At 36.2% G+C, this 23,810-nt stretch overlaps 1 protein-coding gene across 1 annotated transcript in view; it reads right to left on the bottom strand.

The window, feature by feature from the left end:
- Window positions 1-7,137: 7,137 nt before the first annotated feature.
- The window catches only part of CARPA (Carbonic anhydrase-related protein A), a 160,719-nt gene continuing 144,046 nt past the window's right edge, over window positions 7,138-23,810 (bottom strand). The window contains exons 6-8 of the mRNA XM_067779682.1: window positions 21,695-21,849; window positions 7,373-7,504; window positions 7,138-7,224 (exon numbers count right to left, since the gene is read on the bottom strand). Coding sequence (XP_067635783.1) covers window positions 7,138-7,224; window positions 7,373-7,504; window positions 21,695-21,849 — 374 coding nt within the window. The remainder of the gene's footprint in view (window positions 7,225-7,372; window positions 7,505-21,694; window positions 21,850-23,810) is intronic.

Genomic DNA, 23,810 nt, shown 5'->3' with positions numbered 1-23,810 from the left:
GCACGATGATCGCCACATCACTTGAAGCATCGTTTTCCGTTGTTCATTCGCTTACTAGCAAGCTAGACAAGATCGTTCATTATTATTATTTTTTTTAATAGGCACAATTACAAGCGGAAAAAATTTTATGTTGGCCAAACCTTTTGGGCAAATAAAATGTATTTTGTGTACTTTTAATATTCATATGGACAATGGGCAACATTCGAGCGACGCACACACTCGATGTTACTGTGCCAAATGCGCAGCGACTACTAAACGAAAGAGAATAAGGACACGTGTGAATTGAGTGCGATCAATTGTTTCACTGTTTGCCGACATCTGATTTATTTACTAGCAGCATAGCGACGTATCAAAACTGGTAATTTTAACTACAAAATTAAGTATTATGATTGCATACCCTGCAAAAAATGCGATTAATCTATGATGAATCCATGATGAGTCGCACTATGTGTAGCCAGTTTAGATCTTTTTATATGAGTTAGAGTGATCACTTTTGTTTGAGCATGTTCTATGTAGAGATCAACGGATAGTGTCGAATGGGTCCTCTTTATACCACTACGTATACAGAAATTCCCTTTTTCTGTTCTCCATTAAATCATTACATGTACTGTTCGACACGTCCGGTTTCTACTCTAACGGGTACAGCCAGATAGATTCTCTTCACGCCCTATGGGCACTGTTGTTGTTGTTGTTTTGTTGTAGCTATGAAGACACTCCTCGAAGGTTTTGTTGATAGTCTTTTGTTGGATAAAGATCCTTCTAGGCATCCCACCCTAACCCCTATTTCTCTGCGGAACATGGAGGATTCCCCTCGGGTAGGTGAGGTTTACAATTGCGCTTTAAAGCTTTGTATTGCGCTGCTATTTCCTTGAATTCCTTCGGGCAGTTAACAAGTCTTATTTGTTCGCCTATGGGTACTGTCATCTACCGGTTTGGGAATTACTACCGATTTTGTAGTTTTTTCAAACAATATTTAAAATATTTTTTTCTTATTGTATTGAAAATATCAAATTGACTAAATATACGAGCTGCAGAAAGAAACGGTTAAGCGCTTCCTTGGATTCGTATCCTGCGCTTGCAAGGTCAAGGCTCCGGTTACTAGGAGCGGCATAGTTTCCAGATCTCGCCTGAACTATTAAGCTAGGCACGAAAAACCTTTAGTATTCGCCAAGAGGACAGAGTTTTTCCTATAACATAAGTCCTGGTACTTAGTTGGGTTTTTAAAATTGGTCGTCAAACAAATTCCTGTAGCATATGGACACAATCAGTCTATGTGAGGTCTTAATTGACCAGCCAATTTAATCTTACTTAATCCAAAATATACCCAAAAGGGTCTGGAAGGGATAAGTTATGCCCTTAATGTAAAGGTATAAATCGCCGACCACTTTTTAGGATACATTTTTTGCAGGGTTGTTGCACAGTTGTAATAGCTCTATGGGCAGAGTGCACGACTCTGATGCAGAGTACCTGAACTCGAAACCTGCGGACCGACAAAACAATTGTAGACTTCTCTGGTATAAAAGTGAATCCCAGTTCTTAGCACTCATCCGGTCCCATGTTTTCAACGACATATAGAAAGAGGCAAAAGCTGAGACTCAGATATTAAGTTAAATATATTAAGGATCAGATGACTACAACTGATTGTTATTTTGACGCCTGTGCTAGATACACAATTCTCTTATCCAATGTAAGGAACACACCCCTTAAGGTAGTTAGTGCAATACTATTTTACATATGGACTACTGAGTGAAATATCATCATATCCCTCAACAAAATTTGGAAATTTACTACATCGAAATTTCTTTGAAAAAAACTGCTTTAGAATAATATACGGAAACGTCTGAAATAGTTCGTGCATCTACCGAATACTGAGATGGACCGATAATCAATGGTATCGACACCAAATTTTTGTAATTTGTACACTGGACAACTTTTTCTTAGCGAAACCAATCACATATAGCTAAAGCCGACACCTGACAAAAAAGTAACTTGTGTTTTGAGTTAATAAATTTTAAAGTTTTTCAATCATTTTTGTTTCCAGCGATCGAATTGATGAGCCCCCTCATATAAGCAGATTACTAACTAGTCATCCGGTGGCTTTTAATATATTTTATATTTACCTACATTTATGAATTTTTTCGTTAATCACTATAAACAGAGGGTTGCGCATCCCTGTATTACAAATATTAAAAGCCTGAATGAGAAAAGCGGCTGTCAGATGATCTTTTGGATATAGCAACTCTTTGGTGATTTGCTTGCTTACAATTATACAGTTGGTCTCACTGCAGGACATCCATACTTATTTGTACCGGTGATTAATTAATTATTGTTTCTGTTTGTACAACATAGCCATACTGAATCGAAATGCATTTTAATTTACTATTAAAAGAAATGAATTCAGAACTGTAAATAAGATGCGCGGCAAATAATGCAAATAAATATGAGCAAGTATAAAAACGTAATTACGAGCAAGTGGGCCATTTTTGTAAAGTTAAATATTCTTCAATATGAGTATAATACTTTAGGATCTACTGGTTATTATTTTTTCAAAACGGTGAGGGGTCCTGCGATTCTAGGAGCAGTGATATTTTACATTAAAAAATACTTCTTTGATTGGGTTGCTAGACTGCATACCCAAAAAAATGCGGAGAATTCATCAGAATAATTTCAAATTTTTTTTTTAATTTTGACGAATTTTCAAATTTTTTCGAATACTATTTGGAGAAAAAAAAAAAAAAAAAGTAAGACGCGATAGTTTCCGAAGAGATACACTCGGAGTGCTTGCCAAATACTGTCGAGGGGCGACCCCACTTAGAACATTTTTTTCTAATTGAAAAAAACTTGTTTATAAAATTTCGATGCTTCTTTGCCCGGGGTGTGAACCCAGTATCTTCGTTGTCGGAGGGTAGAGCACGCTACCATCACTATACGGTAGCCGCCACAAAACAACAATTTGACACAAATTTGCACTGATGGTGGCCAATTACATTAGTTATCTTGGTTATTAAAAATTTTGGAAAAGCGACGGGTTGAAACTCCCCTTTCCTCAGGGGTTACAGATAATTTTGCGATCATTGCGAACTATCTCCGGGTAACTTACAGATAGTTTTCGATAATATTCGGCGATTTGTTCGGAACTTTATATATTTTGGGGACATATATTGAATATGTCCGGTATAATTTTGTATGGTTTTCCCTATAATGTATGTAATAATTTGTCGCAATTGTTTTTGGGGTGAGCTGGGACCATTTGCTTCAAGGGATGCGTCGTCTTTAGCTAGTTCATCCACTTCTTCACTTCCATGTATTCACATATGCACTGGGACTCAATATAGATGTATGCTCTTCCACGGCCTGATTCTTTTCAGTGATTGTATACACTTCAACAAACTTTTATAGGCTGTGCTGTGCCAGATTATTGCCTCAATTGCTGCTTGGCTGTCAATTTAAAAGTTAACACGGCTGTATTTTAAGCTATTCTCTTCCAGTGCTTCTACTGCTTTGGATGCGGCTAATATTTCCGCTTGGAAAACGCTACAATGATCTGGAAGCTTGTAGGATCTGTTTTTTTCCGGATCAGCACAGTATACCGCAGACCCTACTTCTTCCACTAATTTGTAACCAGTATCGCCTCGTCCGTCATTTGAGCACCCTTTCGCCAACCATCCACAGCTATTGTGGCTTTAAGAGCTCCCTCGAAGCGCAGATAGGGAATCAGTTAGTCCGTTTGTCCTGTAATTGATGACGCTATACTACTATGGCCATATGATCTGCGATCAAGTTGCCACGAGACACTGAGCATCGTGGCAGTTGTTAACGCTATGTTCTTTGCAACGAGGTCTACAGGTGGAATATGCAAAATGGCATACAGTGCAACCGTCGGGCTTGTTTTCAGTGCTCTCCTAATGCTAGGCACTGATAGCCTGCATATCGTAACGAATAATCTAAACAATAATAATACAAATGTGATATCGTCAAAACGTCGTCTGACGCTTTCAGAAGTAGATTTGTTGTTTTTTAAGGCACATTTTACTTATCAAAAGTACATTCCGTGCTTTCTAAAATCGAATTCAAGTTCATATGAAGTATAATAAAATTAAAACAACAATTTCTATGATATTTTTAAAAATACGGTTTCGAAAATATGTATTGACCTCACATGTGGTATCGAAAGAGTCAGCTGAATTACCAAAAAAAAATTTGGAGGGCTGTTATGTATATATATGATCCGATGATCTACAGATTTAAGAAAACTTTCAGTGAAAGATTTATAGAATTTCATCAGAACGTCAGTTATCGCAAATAATAGATATATGGACTGCTTTGTTGAACGACGGCCAAAATTGTAGGGACTGTTAGGATGCTAGATGATATTGCATGAATCGGAGGCGGTTGGCTATCTTCGCTCTGATATAAAGCTTTTTTCGAACTTCATTCTTTCTGCACTTTTTTCATTATTCTCTTTTAAAAATTTAACCAAATGTATATAAAAACCCATCTACAAAAAATGACCCCTTGCTCTTACCGTTTATATATATAATTATAATAATGACGAATGTGTGAAGTTGACCAGCGAAAGAATAAAATAAATTGCAATTGGTATCTGTGCTGTACTGCCGTCCATAGCAAAAAGGCAGTAAAGTGTAAAAAGTGAAATCCGAGAAATATAAAGTGCGAGTTCAACGTTTGTTTTAACTACATAAATAGTTTTCTTTTAGACTCTATATAAAGCCATTATCATGTGATTCTGGTAAGTAATACTTTTCGGATCCCGAAGTAACACATGTATTGTAAATCTAAAAGCAGCAAAATAAAATCTACTGCCTTTTTAAACTTTTTTTCATAAAATAGTTTGACTTATACAGCTTTAACACTTTGAAAATATTTTTAATGTTAAAATATAGCATTCCTATATCTAACCAATTTTCAAATAACAAAAGCAGTAATATTTATTTTATACTGCTTTTTTGCTTTGGAATTTTTTTTTTTCGTTCTTGATTGGGAAATTTAAGAAGTTCGAAATATAAAACAAGCTTTAAATTTTTATTTATATTACAACTTGAATTTTTTTTGATAAATTTTAAAGTTAGGTCAGGTTTTTCAGTAGTTGGTTAAGCTTAAACAAAGTTTGCTTAAATTCTAGTCAAATTTATACTCCAATTAAAGTACTGAGCAGTTTTTCAGTCACAGTTTAAGGCCGTCTTTGGGGTAGGCTTCTTTGTGCGGCAACATTGGTTTTTTATTATTTAGATAATTTGTAGATACGGCAACAGCTGGAGTTTGTTTACCCAACAAACATGGAAAAAAATTTCTCTAGCGGAATTATATCTAGCTCCAGAGGTCATATCCAACGTAATTATTTAATAATTCTTAAACCAGATAGTTCTCGAGTTGTTCTCCAATATTATTATTATTATTAGCAAACTATTATCCTACATTTGAGAGATTTTGAGAAATGTACAGTTCTCAAAGAATATTCAACACATATCTCCAGTTCATATCCTGCATTGGATATAGAGTTGAGGTGGAGTTGAAAAAAAAAAAAAATCTCCAAGGTGGTACCACCAAAACCAACAGCTTTTTATTGCGAGAAATAAACGCCTGGTTGATAGCAGTAATGAAGCGTGATTAATCAAAAATAAATTATATATATATATTTATGGACCTCTACGCGTTGGCGATGGCGAGTACCGAAGAAGATTTAATGATGAGCTGTACGAGCTATACGCAGACATCAACATAGTCCAGCGAATTAAAACGCAGCGGCTGCGCTGGCTAGGCCATGTTATGCGAATGAAAGATGATGCTCCGGCCAATAAAGTGTTATTATCGGAACTCGCCTATGGAAGCAGTGGTGAGGGCGGCCCCTCTCCGTTGGAAGGACCAGGTGGAAAACGATTTAAATTCCCTTGGTGTGACCAATTGGCGCCGGTTGGCGGAGCGAAGGAGCGACTGGCGCGCCTTGTTGGACGGCCATAACCGTTTAGACGGTTAAGCGCCAATTAAGTAAGTAAATAAATTATATATTTTATTTTATTTTCGTGAAAATATTCTAGTATAGAATCTTACATTTGAATCAAGTAAGAGAACCACAATTTGGCAATTAAATTTTTTCAACTTAACTAATAGAATTCTTTGCTTTATAAAAAATTCCATCTTTTGCTGGGTACGCTATGACTCTGTTTCGAAACAACTCTTGAGATTTTAGAAGTATGTCAACATGAGCTCTAATGGTATTCAAGCCCAAATGCTTGTTGGGTATATTCGACGCCATTTCGAACGAACGCAAATAACTGATAGGTTAACTAGAGTTTAACCTTGCCAGGTCGGCCGCTTAAGCTCAGTTTAAAGTTCATTTAAAGTAAAATACAGAATAAGTTTAAGCGTAGTTTAATTGACAAACTGAATTGAACTTGTACTGAAAAACCGGACCTTATTGAGTAAAATATGGTCGCAGAAATATATGGCCAACAAAATTCATAAAAGGCAGTAAGTAAGCTTTAATGCCTTTTCGCTATGGACGGCAATGTTGTAGTTGGCGCGTAAATTTTCCAATGGCATATTTTATTATATCGACAACTGTGAAATTGGCAAAACCAATTGTAGCCGCTGCGCCAACTTGAAAACATTATCGACTTCATTGCTGTGGTGCACCGTCTGATTTTCGCAATAATGAATTTGATTATTACTTCGGCGTACAGTTATTGCTGAGTGAAAATTACAGTCATTCACCGCAGACGCTTCAGAGCATATTGTTGTTTTTGAATTTGTTATGTTGTTACAATTAAATTTGTCACTTGTTTTGCTGTAGCTGTTTTCAATGTTGTTGTTAGTGCAGCAATTTCGTTCATTACTTTGACGTACTTTATAGTTTTGCGAGTATTTCTTTGCATTGTTATTGTTGACAACACTGTTGTCAATGTTTATAACCGTGTTATGGTTCTTGTTGTTGTTCGACCCACCACTAACGCCATTGCTGCAGTACACAGTATAACCATTACCATTATAGTTGGTAGAGCAGCTATCGAAAATGTTGTCATCATTACTTGTACAGTTACTATTGTTATGATTACAATTATTTATATTACTATTATTACTATTATTATTATAATTTATTTGCATATGTTCTCTAATGGGTCAACGAATCAATAAACCAGTATCCGGTGACCAACGATTCGCTCGGTAGTACATATCCTTGTACATTGTCGGACATGAATTTTGATTCTGTAAAGAAAAAAATGTGAACCAAAGCGATTTTTGTAGTTACTTAAATGAGCAAAAGTAGTTAAGGAGGTAATTTGTTTGCATATTTTCATTTAGTTATATTTCAATGAGAATAACAAAATGTGCAAATTTCTTTCAAATGACTCACCTTATTTCGCTTAAAGTCTATATTTGTCCTCACAGTTCTGTGATGTAATCCTTGTACTGGACGCGCATTATTACCTAATGGCGCTTTTGGTGTACTCTCGGAGCCTTGCATCAGTCGTCGGAGTTGATATAACTGTAAAGATACATAAAAAATGGAGATATGTTAGTGTTTTAGAAAACAAAATTTGTATAATCTTTGTATTTAAAAGAGTATGAATGCAATTTTTATACCTTTCATGAAAATGAAATGGTATATTAATTTCGTCACGAAACCGAAAATTGTAAGTCCTTAAAGGAAAATAGATAGACCCACCATTAAGTATACCGAAATGATCAGGATGAAGAGCTGATTTATTAAGCCATGTCCGTCTGTCCGTTTGTCTATTTGTATGCAATCTAGTTTATTTTATATTTATCTTAAAATCGTTTAGGTATGTAGATCTGTTCATTATATATTTCTTATCTTATACAACCGATTATTCGGAGATTACGAACGGCATAAGATTATTGTTCAGCCCCATTCATGAAAGGTATGAAGCCTTCGGCACAGCCGAAGACAGTCCCGTCCTTACTTGTTCTTTTTAGAAAGTGGGCCACAGCCGAATTATTCTAGAAAATATTATTAATGGAGCGATTTGCTTGAAATGCGGTGCAGACTATACCTCATTTTTTGAGAACCTTTTAATTCCGAAAATTGGACCGGGGTCCGACCTATTGTATCCCATGGCGCGATTGGTTTAAAGTTTAATATTCAGTTAAACTTTCGAATAGATTAATATTTGTGGTACTTTCTTTCCGGAAGCTGGACTAGGACGCATAATTTATAAAACATTTTATTTCTGATGCACTTTGCTTGAAATTTTGAAAATTAGCAGCCTTTTGCCCAGGGAGTAAGTGAGAGGGAATTTGAGAAGCGGAGAGAGATAGAAAAAAAAATTATTAAAAAAAGTAAAAGAAGGGCTCGTAGCTCAGCACACTTTCGTGTGGAAAATAAATGCTCACACACATGTGCTGTGCAATATTGTAAATGAATTGAGCACACAACATAAGAGTATGCCAAATGAAATAGGGCGCATGAGCATGAGTGTGGCTTTTGATTCAAAATATTTATACACACGCTCACATATGTGCTATTTATTAGAAAACAATTGCTCATAGAAGTGCCGACTGTGGGTAAGCTCACGCACATGAGAAAGCACGGGCATAAAGGTGCCCTGAAGTAGAACAGTGGTCGGCGAGCCATAGCTCAATTGAGCCAGTCTAGCTTCACACATATTCTTACCTTCTATCATTCAGTCGGTAGCGAGGCAGCAACGAATAAACACTGCGCATGACTGTCGCACAAATGTTGTGATTACCTGTGAGAAATATTACAATGGAGAAACGCAACTCGTAAAATAGATTTTTCATAATTAACTCATCGTCCAAACATGTTTAGGTTTTCAGTTTTACCATTTTGGATATGTCATAGGAAGTAACTTTTCAATAAATGTTATTTTTAATATTAATTATTTAAACAAAAGTTGTAGCAATTCCTTTCTGGATTCACGTTTTCTGCACCAAAAAAAAATTTTAATAAATAAACTTCTGCTCTGGAAAAAATTACTTAGTGAAATAGTAAAAAATAAAACCTGAAGCATCTTTGACAAACCAAATTTTATGTGCATTTACATGTAAAAATATCAGTTACCCTTCGAAGCGAGCTAAACTTGATGAATAACGAGACTTAAGGATATTTCAAACTATTTCTGAATCAAAACAAAAAAAAAAAAAAAAAAAAATGTTTTCCAAAAGCTTTCCAAAAGCATGTTGCACTTTTAACTTAAATTTTCTGCAAGGATGCCCATGCTCTCGCTCTCACCAATACAATTCGCATTCTCAGAGCAAAACGTGGACTGCACCTATTTTAGGAGCGGCATGTACTGATATGTTGCATAACCTAAAATAATTTCCCTAAGAAGAAGGCAATAGTGCGTCTTCTTAACAGGCTAAATTACCTTCAGAGTGAGTTCTTACCAAAAATAGTCAATGGGTTTATTTGAGGACATCGTGCCATATAGGAAAAAAATTATTTCAGTCAAAAAAAGTGGCATCTAGCCTTAGAAGCCGTAATCCTTTAAGACGAACTTTGAGAGGAGTTGAGGTTTTTTCTCCATTCATTTTTCCGCATTCAACGATAAAACTACCACTGAAAATGTTTCAATGTTGAAACGAAGCTGAGCGCATGATTTTCAGGACTTGAAAAAAATATATATATATCAGTTAGTAGCGCTCCCAAAAATTTTCTGCATTTCCCCATCTTCTTTTCGGAGTCTTATATTATGTGCAATTAGAAAGTTTCATATGTACGAGTATAACCGATGGTATTGTACACGTGGATTTTTTAAACCAATATTGAAAGAAAATTTGATATTTGTTTATGATTCGGAATGGTAGGAAAAAATTGTGTGTACATGATTTTTGAAAGTAAATCGTTCATACAAATAAAATTGTGGTACTAGTGGACCTCGGCCTATATGCCAAAAATTAAGACTTGTTATCAAGCAAGATACTGGTGTTGAACAATTTAATATTTCTCTCATAGAAACGTCATGATAAGTTCGAGGGTTCGAATCGAGCTCAAGGCCTAACAATAATTATTTTATCATTATTATTGTTATGATAAAATTGTTCTTAATTGAAAAAATTATTAAATTAGAATAGCAGAAAGAAAAAATTTAGACAACTGCCAGAGCTCGTTGTATAGATCTATTTCGGGAACTGCTAAATTCCTTCATCGGCAACGTTTAGGCGGCGCAGCTATAACCATTCAGCCATCACAGCGGTTGTTTGTTTGTCTTCATTATTCCTACTTCTATTCTGGTTCTTGCTTTTGATATTCACAACACTGCGACATCTGTTGCAAAATGAATGTGAAAATTGGACTTGTTTGATGGCAATGCTGCCATAGTGGCATATTTTATTGACACTTTTTCCCCGTGCTCAGGGATGTATTAACAATTTAAGTTGATAAGTTGTTTGTGCCTTTAATATTTATAAATTAACTTATTTAGTGCTGTCCGTAACATTTTTTAATTTTAAAAGAACGTTAGTGATGCTCAAAAAATATTTTTTCTTCATCGGCAAGCTTTAAATATTTTTTTATTTTCCGAAAAAAGTAATGTATATTTTTAATTTAAATTACGCAAATATTTTTTACACCATAGCTACAAAGAAATGAAAGTTTTCCCAGTGAAGGCAGGAAATCTACTGTAAAGTTAGAATTTTTTTTTATATTTTGGGTTTCGTTTTGCTGTGACAGCTTCCGTGGTGTGGTAATATCATGATCCACCTACAACACCGAAGGTCCTGTTGTTGTTGTTTTAGCGATAAGTACAAACATCGAAGGCCTCCGGTACCAAGCCCGACCATCTCGGGAACGATTTGGTATGACCACATGCGACCTTCTATGCCATACCGCCTCCCACCCCTAGATCTATGAGGAGTTCGTGTTCGCCAGAGTTTCGGATGTTAGTGAAACAGGATTTGCCACGGATAGGTGAGGTTGACAATTGGGTTGGAGAAGCTGTATATTGCGCTGAAAACCCCTTGAAAGGGTTGTGCTACACAACCTCTTAAATCTATTTGGTATTTTAGTCGCCTCTTACGACAGGCATACTTGCCGTGGGTATATTCTAAACCATAGCCCGCTGGGGTAACTATTTTACAACAACAACATCAGTATAAAATAGTTTTTCTAAGCGGGGTCGCCCGCTAAATTGTACGGAAAATTTAAAGGATTTAGCAGTAAAAAAAAAGTTTCGAGAAAAATTAAATAAAAATTTAAAAGTAATTTCAAAACCTTCACACGAACTTTTTGGATAGTCCTTATCCAAGCGCAACGAGCAATCTAATTTCCAATCTCGGTGTTAATAATTTTTTACCAACTTACGAAATGCTTAAATAATAAACAAGTTAAAACTTCTGAAAATATGTGAGGCACCGCTCTTTCCAAAGAAACGTTTAGGTGGTAAAAGCGGTTAATTAAAATTAAGGAGTGAATGTTGTTGCTGCTGTTGTAGCGATAAGGACACTCCCCGAAGATTTTGTTAAAGAAACATGATTCGCCACGTGTAGGTGAGGTTGACAATTGGTTTAGGGAAGCTATAAATGGCCTTCCTTGAAAGGGTTGTGCTACAGAATCCCATGAACTAATTTGGTAGTTTAGTCGCCTCTTACGACATGCTTACCTACCGCGGGTATATTCTAAGCCCCCGAACCCGCAGGGGGCGAATCGCACGATTTGTTACTGAACCAGCGCATAACTCCCATAGTAGTATTTCTAATTCTGTCCCCCTACGTGCTTTCAACTGACACTCAATATTGTGATGACCTACGAAATGGCATTGACCCCCTTCTCGGACCTTTTGAATGCGTTCTTAACTGATTCAATCATAAGTGGTTCTGAGATAGTCGCAGTAACGCAAGTCGATAGTTTCGCATTATTTGTTTAATTGCTATCTCCGAACTTGTGCTAGCGGAACAGTTTTAGCCACACTTGTACCAAGTGCGCTGAAGTCTGAAATTATTTATTTAAATTAATGAATTTAAGTCGGGTTGTTCCCGATTGGCACTAACAATGCACATACATTGTGAACTGTTAGTATACTAAATAGCAAAACTTTTATTTTGAAACCGAATTAGTTATGTCAGGATATAGTTTTGAATTACATTTAAACTTTAACTACAAATAACAATTTTGCATATCATATAAATTAATTTGAAAGCTCCACAATGAACAAACAAATCCGCATACAATCACATTCACAAACACATTTGAACTTTTATACCCTGCATAGCAGCTAGTGCTCTTCTGAATCTAAAAATTGTAAGGAGCTGAAGCTTATCGTACTAACGCCTTTCTGCCTGTACTTTTTCTTTTCTAAGTCCTCGGATCGAGCGCACATCTAAAACACTGGAGGCATGCCGTCAATCTATCACAACGTGGTCGATCTGATTGCGTGTATTTCGATTGGGTAACCGCCATATAGCTTGATGAATATTTTTATGCATGAACCTCGTGCTGGATATGACCATGTTTCGAAAACGAGCACCGCAAAGTCAATCAGTCTCAGTCCATTAGGAGAAGTTTCATTATGTAGGCTGAACTTGCCGACTGTGGCCCCTAAAACACACCTTCTTTGACCACCCTGGCGTTAAAGTCGCCAAGTAGGTCTTATATCATGGCGAGGACAGCGCTCGTATGTTATTTATAAACGTTCATACAAGACGTCTTTTACCTCATCGTCTTTCTCATATGTCGGTGGATAGGCGCAGCTGAATGATATACTAAACATTTTTTATTGTGGCGAGACGTTCGTCCACAGGCGGGCTTGGCGACAAAGTCTATCCCCCATCACGAATATGACGCCGAGTTCGCGCTTATTTGTATGCCCGTCCAGTAGATGTCAAAATTTGTAATACTCTTCCTTCCTATCTTGGTCCACCCCATTATTTGGATGGCCGTGATGTCAGATTTTGCTTTGACGAGGACAATAACCAACATCGTTTATATAGCAAGCCGCTTGATCCAATACAGACCGCTTGCAGCCGCAACTTGCAGTGAACGGTCGATGCCGATGAAAACCCCCTGCTAGCCCTTAAACCGACCCAGATTATCGTGTTCTCACATTAGTTCACCACTAAACGGATGTTAAGTGGCTATCCAAAGGATACTTGACCACATGCGACCGGAAGTAGTGAGCTACTTGAGCCGCATGAAAAAGTATCGCTCGGGCCATTCCAAGGTGAACGGCGGTGAGAAGCTTTCCCTACTTGCGTGGATTTCTACACCGCACAACCGATTTTTAGAAAAAGGGGATTTTTGTAATTCCATCCCCAATTTTTGAGGTTGAAGCTTCAACTTTCACTATATGCTTTGGTATACTACAGCATGTGGATGTTGTCTAAGAAAATCATATAGATCGGTTGCATATATAGTATATACCCCATACAAAGCACTGTTCAGTTAAGAGGTTCGTCGTCATAGCTATCTTGTGTAAACAACAAGAACCGTGAAAATTTTGTTTGACGATTAGCAATCAATTATTTAGTTGTCACTTAGGTACATCGGTTCTTAAGGTATTACATATATTATAGAGTCGATTATTCGGTTTAACGAATATGATAAGCTCAGGTTTATTCACGAAAGTTATGAAGCCTATGGCTCAGCCGAAGACAGTTCTGCCCTTACTTGTTTGTTATGCATTTGGTATGAGGAATAATTATTTATTACCTTCGGTTTTATTACTGACTGGCCGAATCACTTCCAAGTGTAAATATTTAATATTGAATTTTTATCGGTTTCCGCTATGCCCTACATTTGATGGCAATAAACTTCATTTGCATGTAAATGCATTCACTATGTAGATATACCATACATATATGTATGTATAACCCCTGCAGGGTAAACGGCAACTATTAACCAAAGATTTTAGTTTGTGAACAAAGCTGCAGCGTCAAAGAGGTTGTATTTTTGACGTACTTTGTAGAACTTTGGCAGTTCATAACAATATACGTAACACCAGATGAGTCATAAGAAAGTTAGGAGCATATGGAAAATTGAAAGAAAATTGTTGAAATCAATATTTGGAAATTCCATTTGGCTTGGAAGCACAGAAATACGTTCCACCGAAAATCGCGTTAGATTTAAATTTCTGCATAGTAATTCGTAGTTGTAGGAAAGGTAAACAAGTAAGGAAGGCTAAGTTCGGGTGTAACCGAATATTACATACTCAGCTGAGAGCTTTGGAGACAAAATAAGGGAAAATCACCATTTAGCAAAATGAACCTAGGGTAAGCCTGGAATGTGTTTGTATGACATGTGTATCAAATGAAAGGTGTTAATGATTATTTAAAACGTAGTGGGCCTTAGTTCTATAGCTGGACGCCTTTTCGAGATATCGCAACAAGGTGGACCAGGGGTGACTCTAGAATGTGTTTGTACGATATTGGTATCAAATTATATATATATGTGAAGGCGTTTTCGAGATATCGAGCAAAACGTGGACCAGGGTGACCCAGAACATCTTCTGTCGGGTACCGCTAATTTATTTATATATGTTATACCACGAACAGTATTCCTGCCAAGATTCCAAGGGCATTTGATTTGGCCCTGCAGAACTTTTTCATTTTCTTCTACTTAATATGGTAGGTGTCACACCCATTTTACAAAGTTTTTTCTAAATTTATATTTTGCGTCAATAAACCAATCCAATTACCATGTTTCATTTCTTTTGTCATATTTGGTACAGAATTATGGCATTTTTTCATTTTTCGTAATTTTCGATATCGGAAAAGTGGGCGTGGTCATAGTCGGATTTCGGCCATATTTTATGCCAAGATAAAGTGACTTCAGATAAGTATGTGAACTAAGTTTAGTTAAGATATATCGTTTTTTGCGCAAGTTATCGTGTTAACGGCCGAGCGGAAGGACAGACGGTCGACTGTGTATAAAAACTGGGCGTGGCTTCAACCGATTTGGCCCATTTTCACAGAAACCAGTAACCGTCATATAATCTATATCCCTACCAAATTTCACAAGGATTGGTAAATTTTTGTTCGACTTATGGCATTAAAAGTAATCTAAACGAATTAAACGAAAAAGGGCGGAGTTACGCCCATTTTGAAATTTTCTTTTATCTTTGTATTTTGTTGCACCATATCATTACTGGAGTCGAATGTTGACATAATTTACTTTTATACTGTAAATATATTAAATTTTTTGTTAAAATTTGACTTGAAAGTGGGCGTGTTCGTCATCCGATTTCGCTAATTTTTATTTAGCACACATATAGTAATAGGAGTAATGCGCCTGCCATATTTCATCATGATATCTGCAACGACTGCCAAATTACAGCTTGCAAAACTTTTAAATTACCTTCTTTTAAAAGTGGGCTGTGCCACGTCCATTTTCCAAAATTTTTCTAATTTTCTATTTTGTGTCATAAGGTCAACGAACCTACCAAGTTTCATCGCTTTATCCGTCTTTGGTAATGAATTATCGCACTTTTTCGGTTTTTCGAAATTTTCGATATCGAAAAAGTGGGCGTGGTTGTAGTCCGATTTTGTTTGTTTTAAATAGCGATCTGAGATGAGCGCCGAGGAACCTACATACCAAATTTCATCAAAATACCTCAAAATTTACTCAAGTTATCGTGTTTACAGTTGGACGGACGGACGGACGGACATGGCTAAGTGAATTTCTTCTTTCACCCAGATCATTTTGATATAGAAGTCTATATCTATCTCGATAAGTTTATGCCGTGACGGATTACCGTTATGCGAACAAAGTTAGTATACTCTGTGAGCTCTGCTCAGCTGAGTATAAAAAGAGAGAGATAAATTGCAATCTCTAGAACATTGTCCTAATGTCGAATTGCACTTTTATCGCAATTTTTCAGAATTAGCGATTTTCCCTACAGGGTATGTATGCATATATATAGCTTAATGTATATTTGCGTAAATGCCTTTTTGTTCTTGTTGATTGTAAACATTAATGAAATGGCAATTGTTGTTAAAATATGATGAAAAAAACAATCATCCATAAAATACTTTAAACAAATTACAACCACTTAACACGTAATTATATTTAAATGGAGCGCCAGTAGTGTGGTAATGAAGGCATAAAAACTCTTTAATTTCATCACTTGCGCCACTTCTTGTTCGATTAATCATAAAAAAAACCCCATTAAAGAAAAATTGTTCAGTAAGTGTACATTAGACTGGGTCGATTTATTAATCTATATCGCGCCATCGATTTTTCGATAGGATTTGGGCTCAGGATAAAAAGTTCCACTACGCGTACCCAAAAAAATAATTTTTGAGCCTGCAAAATTTCAACGATTTTTTTGATTTTTTATGCATTTTTTCATTTTCAAGGCTCCAAATCATTTTTTATATATTTTTTTCGTGTCAATTGGCAAATGCAAAATTGGTAAATGCAGTTTTTTGAAAAAAAAAAAATTCTTTTATGGAGATTTAGAAGAATTTTGGTCGAAAAATCGATTTTTTTTTGCAGGCTCAAAAATTATTTTTTTGGGTACGCGTAGTGGAACTTTTTTTCCTGAGCCCAAATCCTATCGAAAATTCGATGGCGCGATATAGGTTAACTTTCGTCCATACAAATCGACCCAGGTTAGTGTACATATGTACATATGCTTCCCCGTAAAGATGTGTTAGCAATAACTGGTGGCGAGTGAGAATATCCAATGGCCTATTTCTTCTTGCCCCTATTCAGGAGGTCTTCCCGTCTACTACATTCTGATGTCCAATAGAATACTTAAAGGCAAGAGTGTTTAGAGGACTTCACTTCTCGATTTTAGCCAAATATTTGTAAGGCTGATATTATTTTCGCTGTTATCATTGGTTCTCAGATGGACGTAGTCCTTCCCATTTCTCCGTTTTTATTTCTCAACAACGATATGGCTGCCAAGACGCGAACGCACGGATTATTTCCCGAATAAAAGTAAACATGTCGTCTTATTCTCAATCATCCAAGTTCGAGAAGGCAGATCTGCAGTCGGATTTGTTAGGTACATGATATAAATTTCAAATGCATAAACCAGCAATTTTCTCCAGAATCAGGTTAAAGGAATGGAATCATCGTGAGCTTCGTTTTTGTTTCCTATAACTACGAGAGGCGCTATCACAATAGACCAACCACCTTTTTAGTATCAAGATATCTATGACCCGTGCCGAAGATCCAAATAGCACGGTCTCTAATAGAGTGCATCGAACACCGGTCGACCTTCGATGTTAGTTAACCTCACACGGACAATGCGAATATCTTTTCGGGCTGACATTTCCTCTCTCTGCTGCTCGTGGAATTGTAGCATGAAGAATTTTAAAAGTAAATAAATAAAATAAATAAATGTAAGGCGCGATAACCTCCGAAGAGATCTAAGGCCGAGCTTCTCTTCCAATTTGCGTCGTGCTCCTCTTGATTTTCCCTACAAATTGGCCGGAGGGGACCTACATGTTTTATGCCGACTCCGAACGGCATCTGCAAGGCAGATGAGTTTTCACTGAGAGCTTTTCATGGCAGAAATACACCCGGAGCGCTTGCCAAACACTGCCGAGGGGCGACCCCGCTTAGAAAAATTTTCTTCTAATTGAAAAACCTTATTTCTAAAATGAATTTTAAAAGTAATAATAAAAAAATTACTAATCAGGAGATCAGCTCTCTAAAAAAGCCGAAAGGAAGCTATCTCCCCTAAAGGAGTCACGGTAAGACCAGTCCTTGTTATTAGACCCGGGAAAAGGCACGAACGAGCTCATAGGGGTTGACAAAAAATCCGGCTGGTGTAGTGCTGAAGAGTCGGAGGCCCGAAGTGCCGCCAGATCGAACCCGAAAGCTTGCCCGGTGAACTTCTAGATCGGCCTCTGATTAGCACGCTGCGGGAGGTTATACGCCGTGGGATGGATCAGCTATTTGGCCAAGGGCGCATGTAGAATACAGCTGGTTAAGGCTAAATACCAAGGGAAGAGTACTGCAATCCGAGATATATGCTGAGTATTAGGGAGAAGATGCAGCAATATCTTTTATGGACGAGGATCGCATGATGAAATTTAGCGAAGAGATGTACGGCAATGAACAAACCCAGAAGCGCTAGAGTGTAGAAGCATACACTCATCCTATAATATTTTGCATAAAACTTAATTCATGCTTTTCCCAATTCTTTGGTTCGATGTTTGTATAGTTTAAAAGCGAGTTCGTTATAACCTATCGAACCAATTTTTATGATTCGAAATAGTGCTAGTGTATGTTTTTGTTGTTACCGCAAACACATTCCCCAAGGTATAGGAAAGTATTACGGTACTAGCCAGAAAATTTATCCCAACTACAGCGGGAGTGGTCAGTCGTACCTTCAGGTGTGTGAGATTTATTTGCCTTTTGCGAAAGACATGTCTTACCGTTGACCTATTCTAAGACCTACGCTGGGGTATTCGAATCTTCAAACTCTTCACCATTTAGAAAATGTTGTTTTAAAGAATATTCCACACGTCAGTTGCCATCCTTCCACCAATTCTCATAGTCCTCGGACTTACCATCTCCCTTTGTTTTATCAACTCCTCATTCTTCCATTTTTTCTTCTCATATTTCCACTTCAAATCCCTTTCGTTTCCCTCATTTACTCCCAGCCGCACTCTCACTCTCAGAAGCGTGCGGTGGATATTTGCCTCGAGCAGATTCCGACTAGAGAAAAACTGAGCTTTTTTGTAGGACGGCGTGCCATGTCCAATTTCAAAGGCTGTGTACTTTCGAGAGCTATTACATTTGTGTGTGTATGCTGTACACCTCCTCGTGGGCCCAAATATTCCAAATTTTTTTTAGGGAATGATATACAGCACACATATAATACGAGTATCACTAGTCAGCACCGAACAAATTCTAAGTTATATTGATGGGATGGGAATCCGCCGACTGTCCTAAAACTATCAATTGCTTATGATATGACGAAAGCTCACGTGAAGCTACCGTCCTGAAAATCGGTTGGATATTTGGACACGCTGTTTGCATAACAAAAAGATAATTTAATGTTGAAGGAAAAAACTGATAAGGCCACAGCGGCACCTGTTAGATACTTTCGAATGTAAACCAGAGACATCCTGCAAAGCTTCGTAGAACGTCTGCCTCAAATTTTTATTCCTCAAATTTTATTTATCCATTCTCTTTGTACTACAAAAAATATTTCGTTTGTATTCGAAGCTCCGTATTAAGTTAATTTGGACAAATTTGCTTTATGCCTATTTGATGGCAAAGGCCTCACACACACAAAAAAGGACGTGTGGCACTCTGGGACTGCCGCGGTAAAGCTGTTGCATATCATCAACTTATGCAATTATAATATTTATGCAACATTTTGTTTTCTTTGATATTCAAGTTTTGTCTTTGATATTAATTAAAGTTACACTTTTTAAGCGTGGTGACCGATAAGAAGCTTTAACTTTAACTTTAACTTTAACTTTAACTTCAACTTTAACTTTAACTTTAACTTTAACTTTAACTTTAACTTTGACTTTAACTTTAACTTTAACTTTCACTTTAAATTTAATTTATCTTTAATTTTAACTTTAACTTTAACTTTATCTTTAACTTTAACTTTAACTTTAACTTTAACTTTAATTTTACCTGTAACTTTAACTGTAACTTTAACTTTAATTTTAACTTTAACTTTAACTTTAACTTTAACTTTAACTTTAACTTTAACTTTATGACAGAGATCCAATTTTATGTGTTTGGCTGTTGCTAACACCGAACCTTTTTTGACAAATATCCGTTACAGTTTTTTTGATAAAATCTATGCAATAGCTTAAAACTTGACTATACAGGGTGATCTAAAACTGCACTTTAGTACTTTTCCCACGACCAAGACGAATAAGAATGTTAGATAAATTTTCTTGCGTTTTGAAAAATTTTGTTTCCCTCACCCGAGTTGGGAAGTTCGATCATATTAATAAAAGTTCAATAAAGAAGACATATGTATATATTTGTTTATGGTTTTCGACAAAAATTGGCAAACTCAGTGAATTCAATGGATAATTTCTCAGAAGCATAAAAAAGTTCTTATAAAAGCACCATTTTAAAGGGTAGAAGTGGTACTTTTAGGAGAAATAATGATCTTAAAAATAAATAAAATTTTCCAGTAGTGGCCTGACCTCAAATATATCGAACTAAAAGGAGTTTTTTGCATTTTAAGGTTCGAATATCTCACACGCTTGAAGTACCGGGCTTGTTTTGGGCCAGATTCAGGTTCAACACAGGCCTACGAGAAAGTATAGTCCTGTTTCTGGCTACAAAATTTGTTGGGATTTTTGTCGGTCTGTGATGTACCAGAAAAAGGCGTTTGTCGCAATTTTAGATCAAAATATCTCGACAATCTGAATCAATTTGGAAAATCTGTATTCAAATTAAAGTACTGTGCTATAAATACCTTTAGAACCTATAACAAAAATCTTGCCACGAATTTTTTTAATTTTTTTTGCAATGTTTGTTTGGTACCCAACAATTTGTAACAGTTTCAGGATCACTTTGAGATTATTTCACGAATCATTTCGAATCCACCGCTTTGGAGCAGTTTAGGAACCGTTTGGATAATTTTCAAACTATTTCGAAACCATTTGGGAATGTTATAGAATAACTTCTGGGTTATTTACGAAATTATTTCGATTTAAAGATCACTTCGGGATTGTTCTCGAAATGATCCAGAAGTTTTTCCGAAAGAATACCTAAAAACAATCAGAAATTACTCTGTAACAGTCCAATTTGGTTTTGAAATGGCCTTGAAAAGATTCAGAAGTTACCACGAAATTATGGGTGAAATTATTCCGAAGTGATCATGAAATTGTTCCGGGCTGATTTCGAAATAATTTTGAAATGATAACAAAATCATTCCCAATGTGGTACTAAAATGACCCTGTAACTTTCTAATAATGAGTTCAAAATGGTCTCGAGAAAAAAAATCAGAAATTGTCCCTAAACGATACCTAAAATAATTCTGAAGTGATCATTAAACTGTTTCAAATAAATCCCGAGATAGTCTCGAATCGAGTCCAAGAATAATTCAAAAGTATTACTGAAACGCCCCAAAACTTCAGAAAAAGTTCATACTTTGCTACTATGAGCGAAAATCGGCTCATATGAGGGCTTCGAGTATCGACTTTGGGTAAAAGTTGTATGAAACCCAAAAAAAATTTATATAATATTATTTGTTCGTCATTCTTCAAGGAATGCTTACGTGGGCGAAGTATTCAATCGCAATTGCGGATCACCCTGTATAGATAATAAGCAAATACTCGCAGTAGATAATTGCACCCAATCAAGTGTCAATTGAAGTCCCACTGTGAAATTTAATAATTATAGTAATTTTATTAAAACAACCACCAGCTGATCAGTGTTTGTGTTTATTTGCATGAATATTTAATTTCTATCTGTCAATTGAATACTATATGTATGTACGCAGTATTAAATTTGTATCATCTTTTTTCTACCATATAAACAAATTTGCTGTTGCGGTTAATTGTGTTCAATTGGTCAACAATTAAGCTCATAATAATTACATATTTCTCATTTTCGAACGCTTTTTTGTCTGTTTACTTTGTTGACTCTTTTTTTCATTGTGACTTTGATTATTTTTTGAGTCTTGGTGGCCTTCGCTTGCGTTTTGTTATATATAATTCACGCATTTGATTGCGGATTAAACGCACACTAATTAGGACGTACATGTGTGTGTGTGTGTATATTGGTAATATATTAACTAAATTAATTTTTATTGTTACTCACCTCTTGTTTTGTAATATAAATTGGTTTATTTATAATAATCCATACGGTGCTCTCCCAACAGCCGGGATGCGTTGTGGATCCCTCATAGGTGATGTAGTGATCGGTATTTGGCAACAGTGAACGTACTGATATATGTCTTATAGGCGTGGAAAAACCTAAAAGAAAAAGAAAATAATGTGAGTTGGCCTCTTCAGTATTAACAATTTACAAACACTAAATTTAAATTATATTTCCGTGGAAATTAGAAATATTCATACGACTAACCAATTCGAGCAATGGTAACACATTTGAAATTATTGCTGCCGCGGTTTATTGTGAGGGTGATGTTGAATTTTAGCATTATACCACTAAGGCCCGGTTTTTCTGTAGTTGGTTGAGCTAAGCTTAAACTAAGTTTGCTTAAACTCTAGTCAAATTTAAACTACAGTTAAACTACTGAGCAGTTTTTCATTCAAAGTTTAAGGTCGCCTTTGGGGTAGCTTTTTTTGTGCGCCAACGTTGCGTTTTTATTATCTAGATAATTTGTAGATACGGCAACAGTTGGACTTTGTTTACCCAACAAACATGAAAAAAAAACTACTCCAGCGAAATATACATCTAGTTCGGTAGGTGATATCCAACTTCATTATTTAATTATTCTTAAAACACATAGTTTTCGAGTTGAGATCCGAATCCACTCTCCAGTCACTATCCAACCTTTAAGAAATTTTGGAAAATTTAGAGTTCTCGAGTTGATCTCCAACGTTATTATCATTATCAAACTATAATCCAACCTTTGAGAGATTTAGAGAAATGTACATTTCTCAAATGAATATTCAACAAATTTCTCCAATTGATATCCACATTGGATATCGAGTTGAGGTGGAGTTGAAAAAAATCTAAAATCCACAGCTGTTTATTGTGAAAAATAAACACCTGGTTTATAGCAGTAATGAAGCGTTGTTAATGAAAAATAAATTGTATATGTTTTATTTTATTTTTGCGAAAATACTGTAGTATGGAATCTTACATTTGAGTCCAGTTAGAGAACCACAAGTTCGGAATTAAATTTTTTCAACTTAAGTAATAGGATTTTTTGCTTTATAAAAAATTCCGTCTTTTGCTGAGCACGTTATGATTCTCGAGTTGAGCCACTTTTTCGAAACAACTCTTTAGGTTTTTGCTTAGTTATCAACATGAGCTCTAATGGAGCTCAAGCCCAAATGCTTGTTGGGTATATTCGACGCCATTTCGAACGAAAGCAAATAACTGATAGGTTATCTAGAGTTTACCACTGCCAGATCGGTTGCTTAAACTCAGCTTAAACTTTAGTTAAAGTAGATTGAAAAATTTCAGAATAAGTTTAAATGTGGTTTAACTGAAAAACTGAGTTGAACTTGTACTGAAAAAACGGGCCTAAGTCTGCTAACTACCTCCTATCGTTTTTGCAGTTTTCCAATTTTTGTGTCATACGCTCAGCTGTATATTCAGTTGCTTGATTCTATTATTTATTTTTTATTTTTTGAAAATCGTGCTCTGACTCAAACATTTATTTTTCCAGGCATATTTTCATATACTATATACACCCATATTGAAACAAATAGGCACTGTGGTGATATTGTCGACTCGAATGGTTAAAATATCAACTGATGTGGTGAACAATACGCTGAAAAAGTTGTGGTAAGAAACACCTGTAGTGAAACAGTAAGAAACACCTGATAATAACCTCCGAAAAGATTTAAGACCGTGCTCCTCTTCTGATTTGCGTCGTGCTCCTTTTAATTTTTCCAAAATTAGCTGGACGGGACCGACAAGTTTTAAGCCGACTCCGAACGACGTTGGCGTGCCAGATGAGTTTTCACTGAGAAGCTTTTCATGCAGAAATACACTCGGGTATTTGGCAAATCAATGCCGAGTGGCAGCTCCGCTTGGAATCACTTTTTTCTAATTGAAAAAATTTGTTTTCCAAATTTTTGATGTGGCATTGCCCCGGAGTTGAACTCAGGATCTTCGGTGTGGTAGGCAGACATGCTACCACCACACATCGGCGTCCGCCGAGAAACACCTGATATTACGGTTATTTATCGGACAATTGCGATACGCTCTTTGGTGTATAAGAACTGCTTTGAGCAACTCC

This window comes from Eurosta solidaginis, chromosome 4 (genome assembly GCF_040869045.1).
Source record: "Eurosta solidaginis isolate ZX-2024a chromosome 4, ASM4086904v1, whole genome shotgun sequence".
NCBI lineage: Eukaryota > Metazoa > Arthropoda > Insecta > Diptera > Tephritidae > Eurosta > Eurosta solidaginis.
Note: the sequence above shows the minus strand (reverse complement) of the source record. Positions and strands in the feature narration are given on the sequence as shown.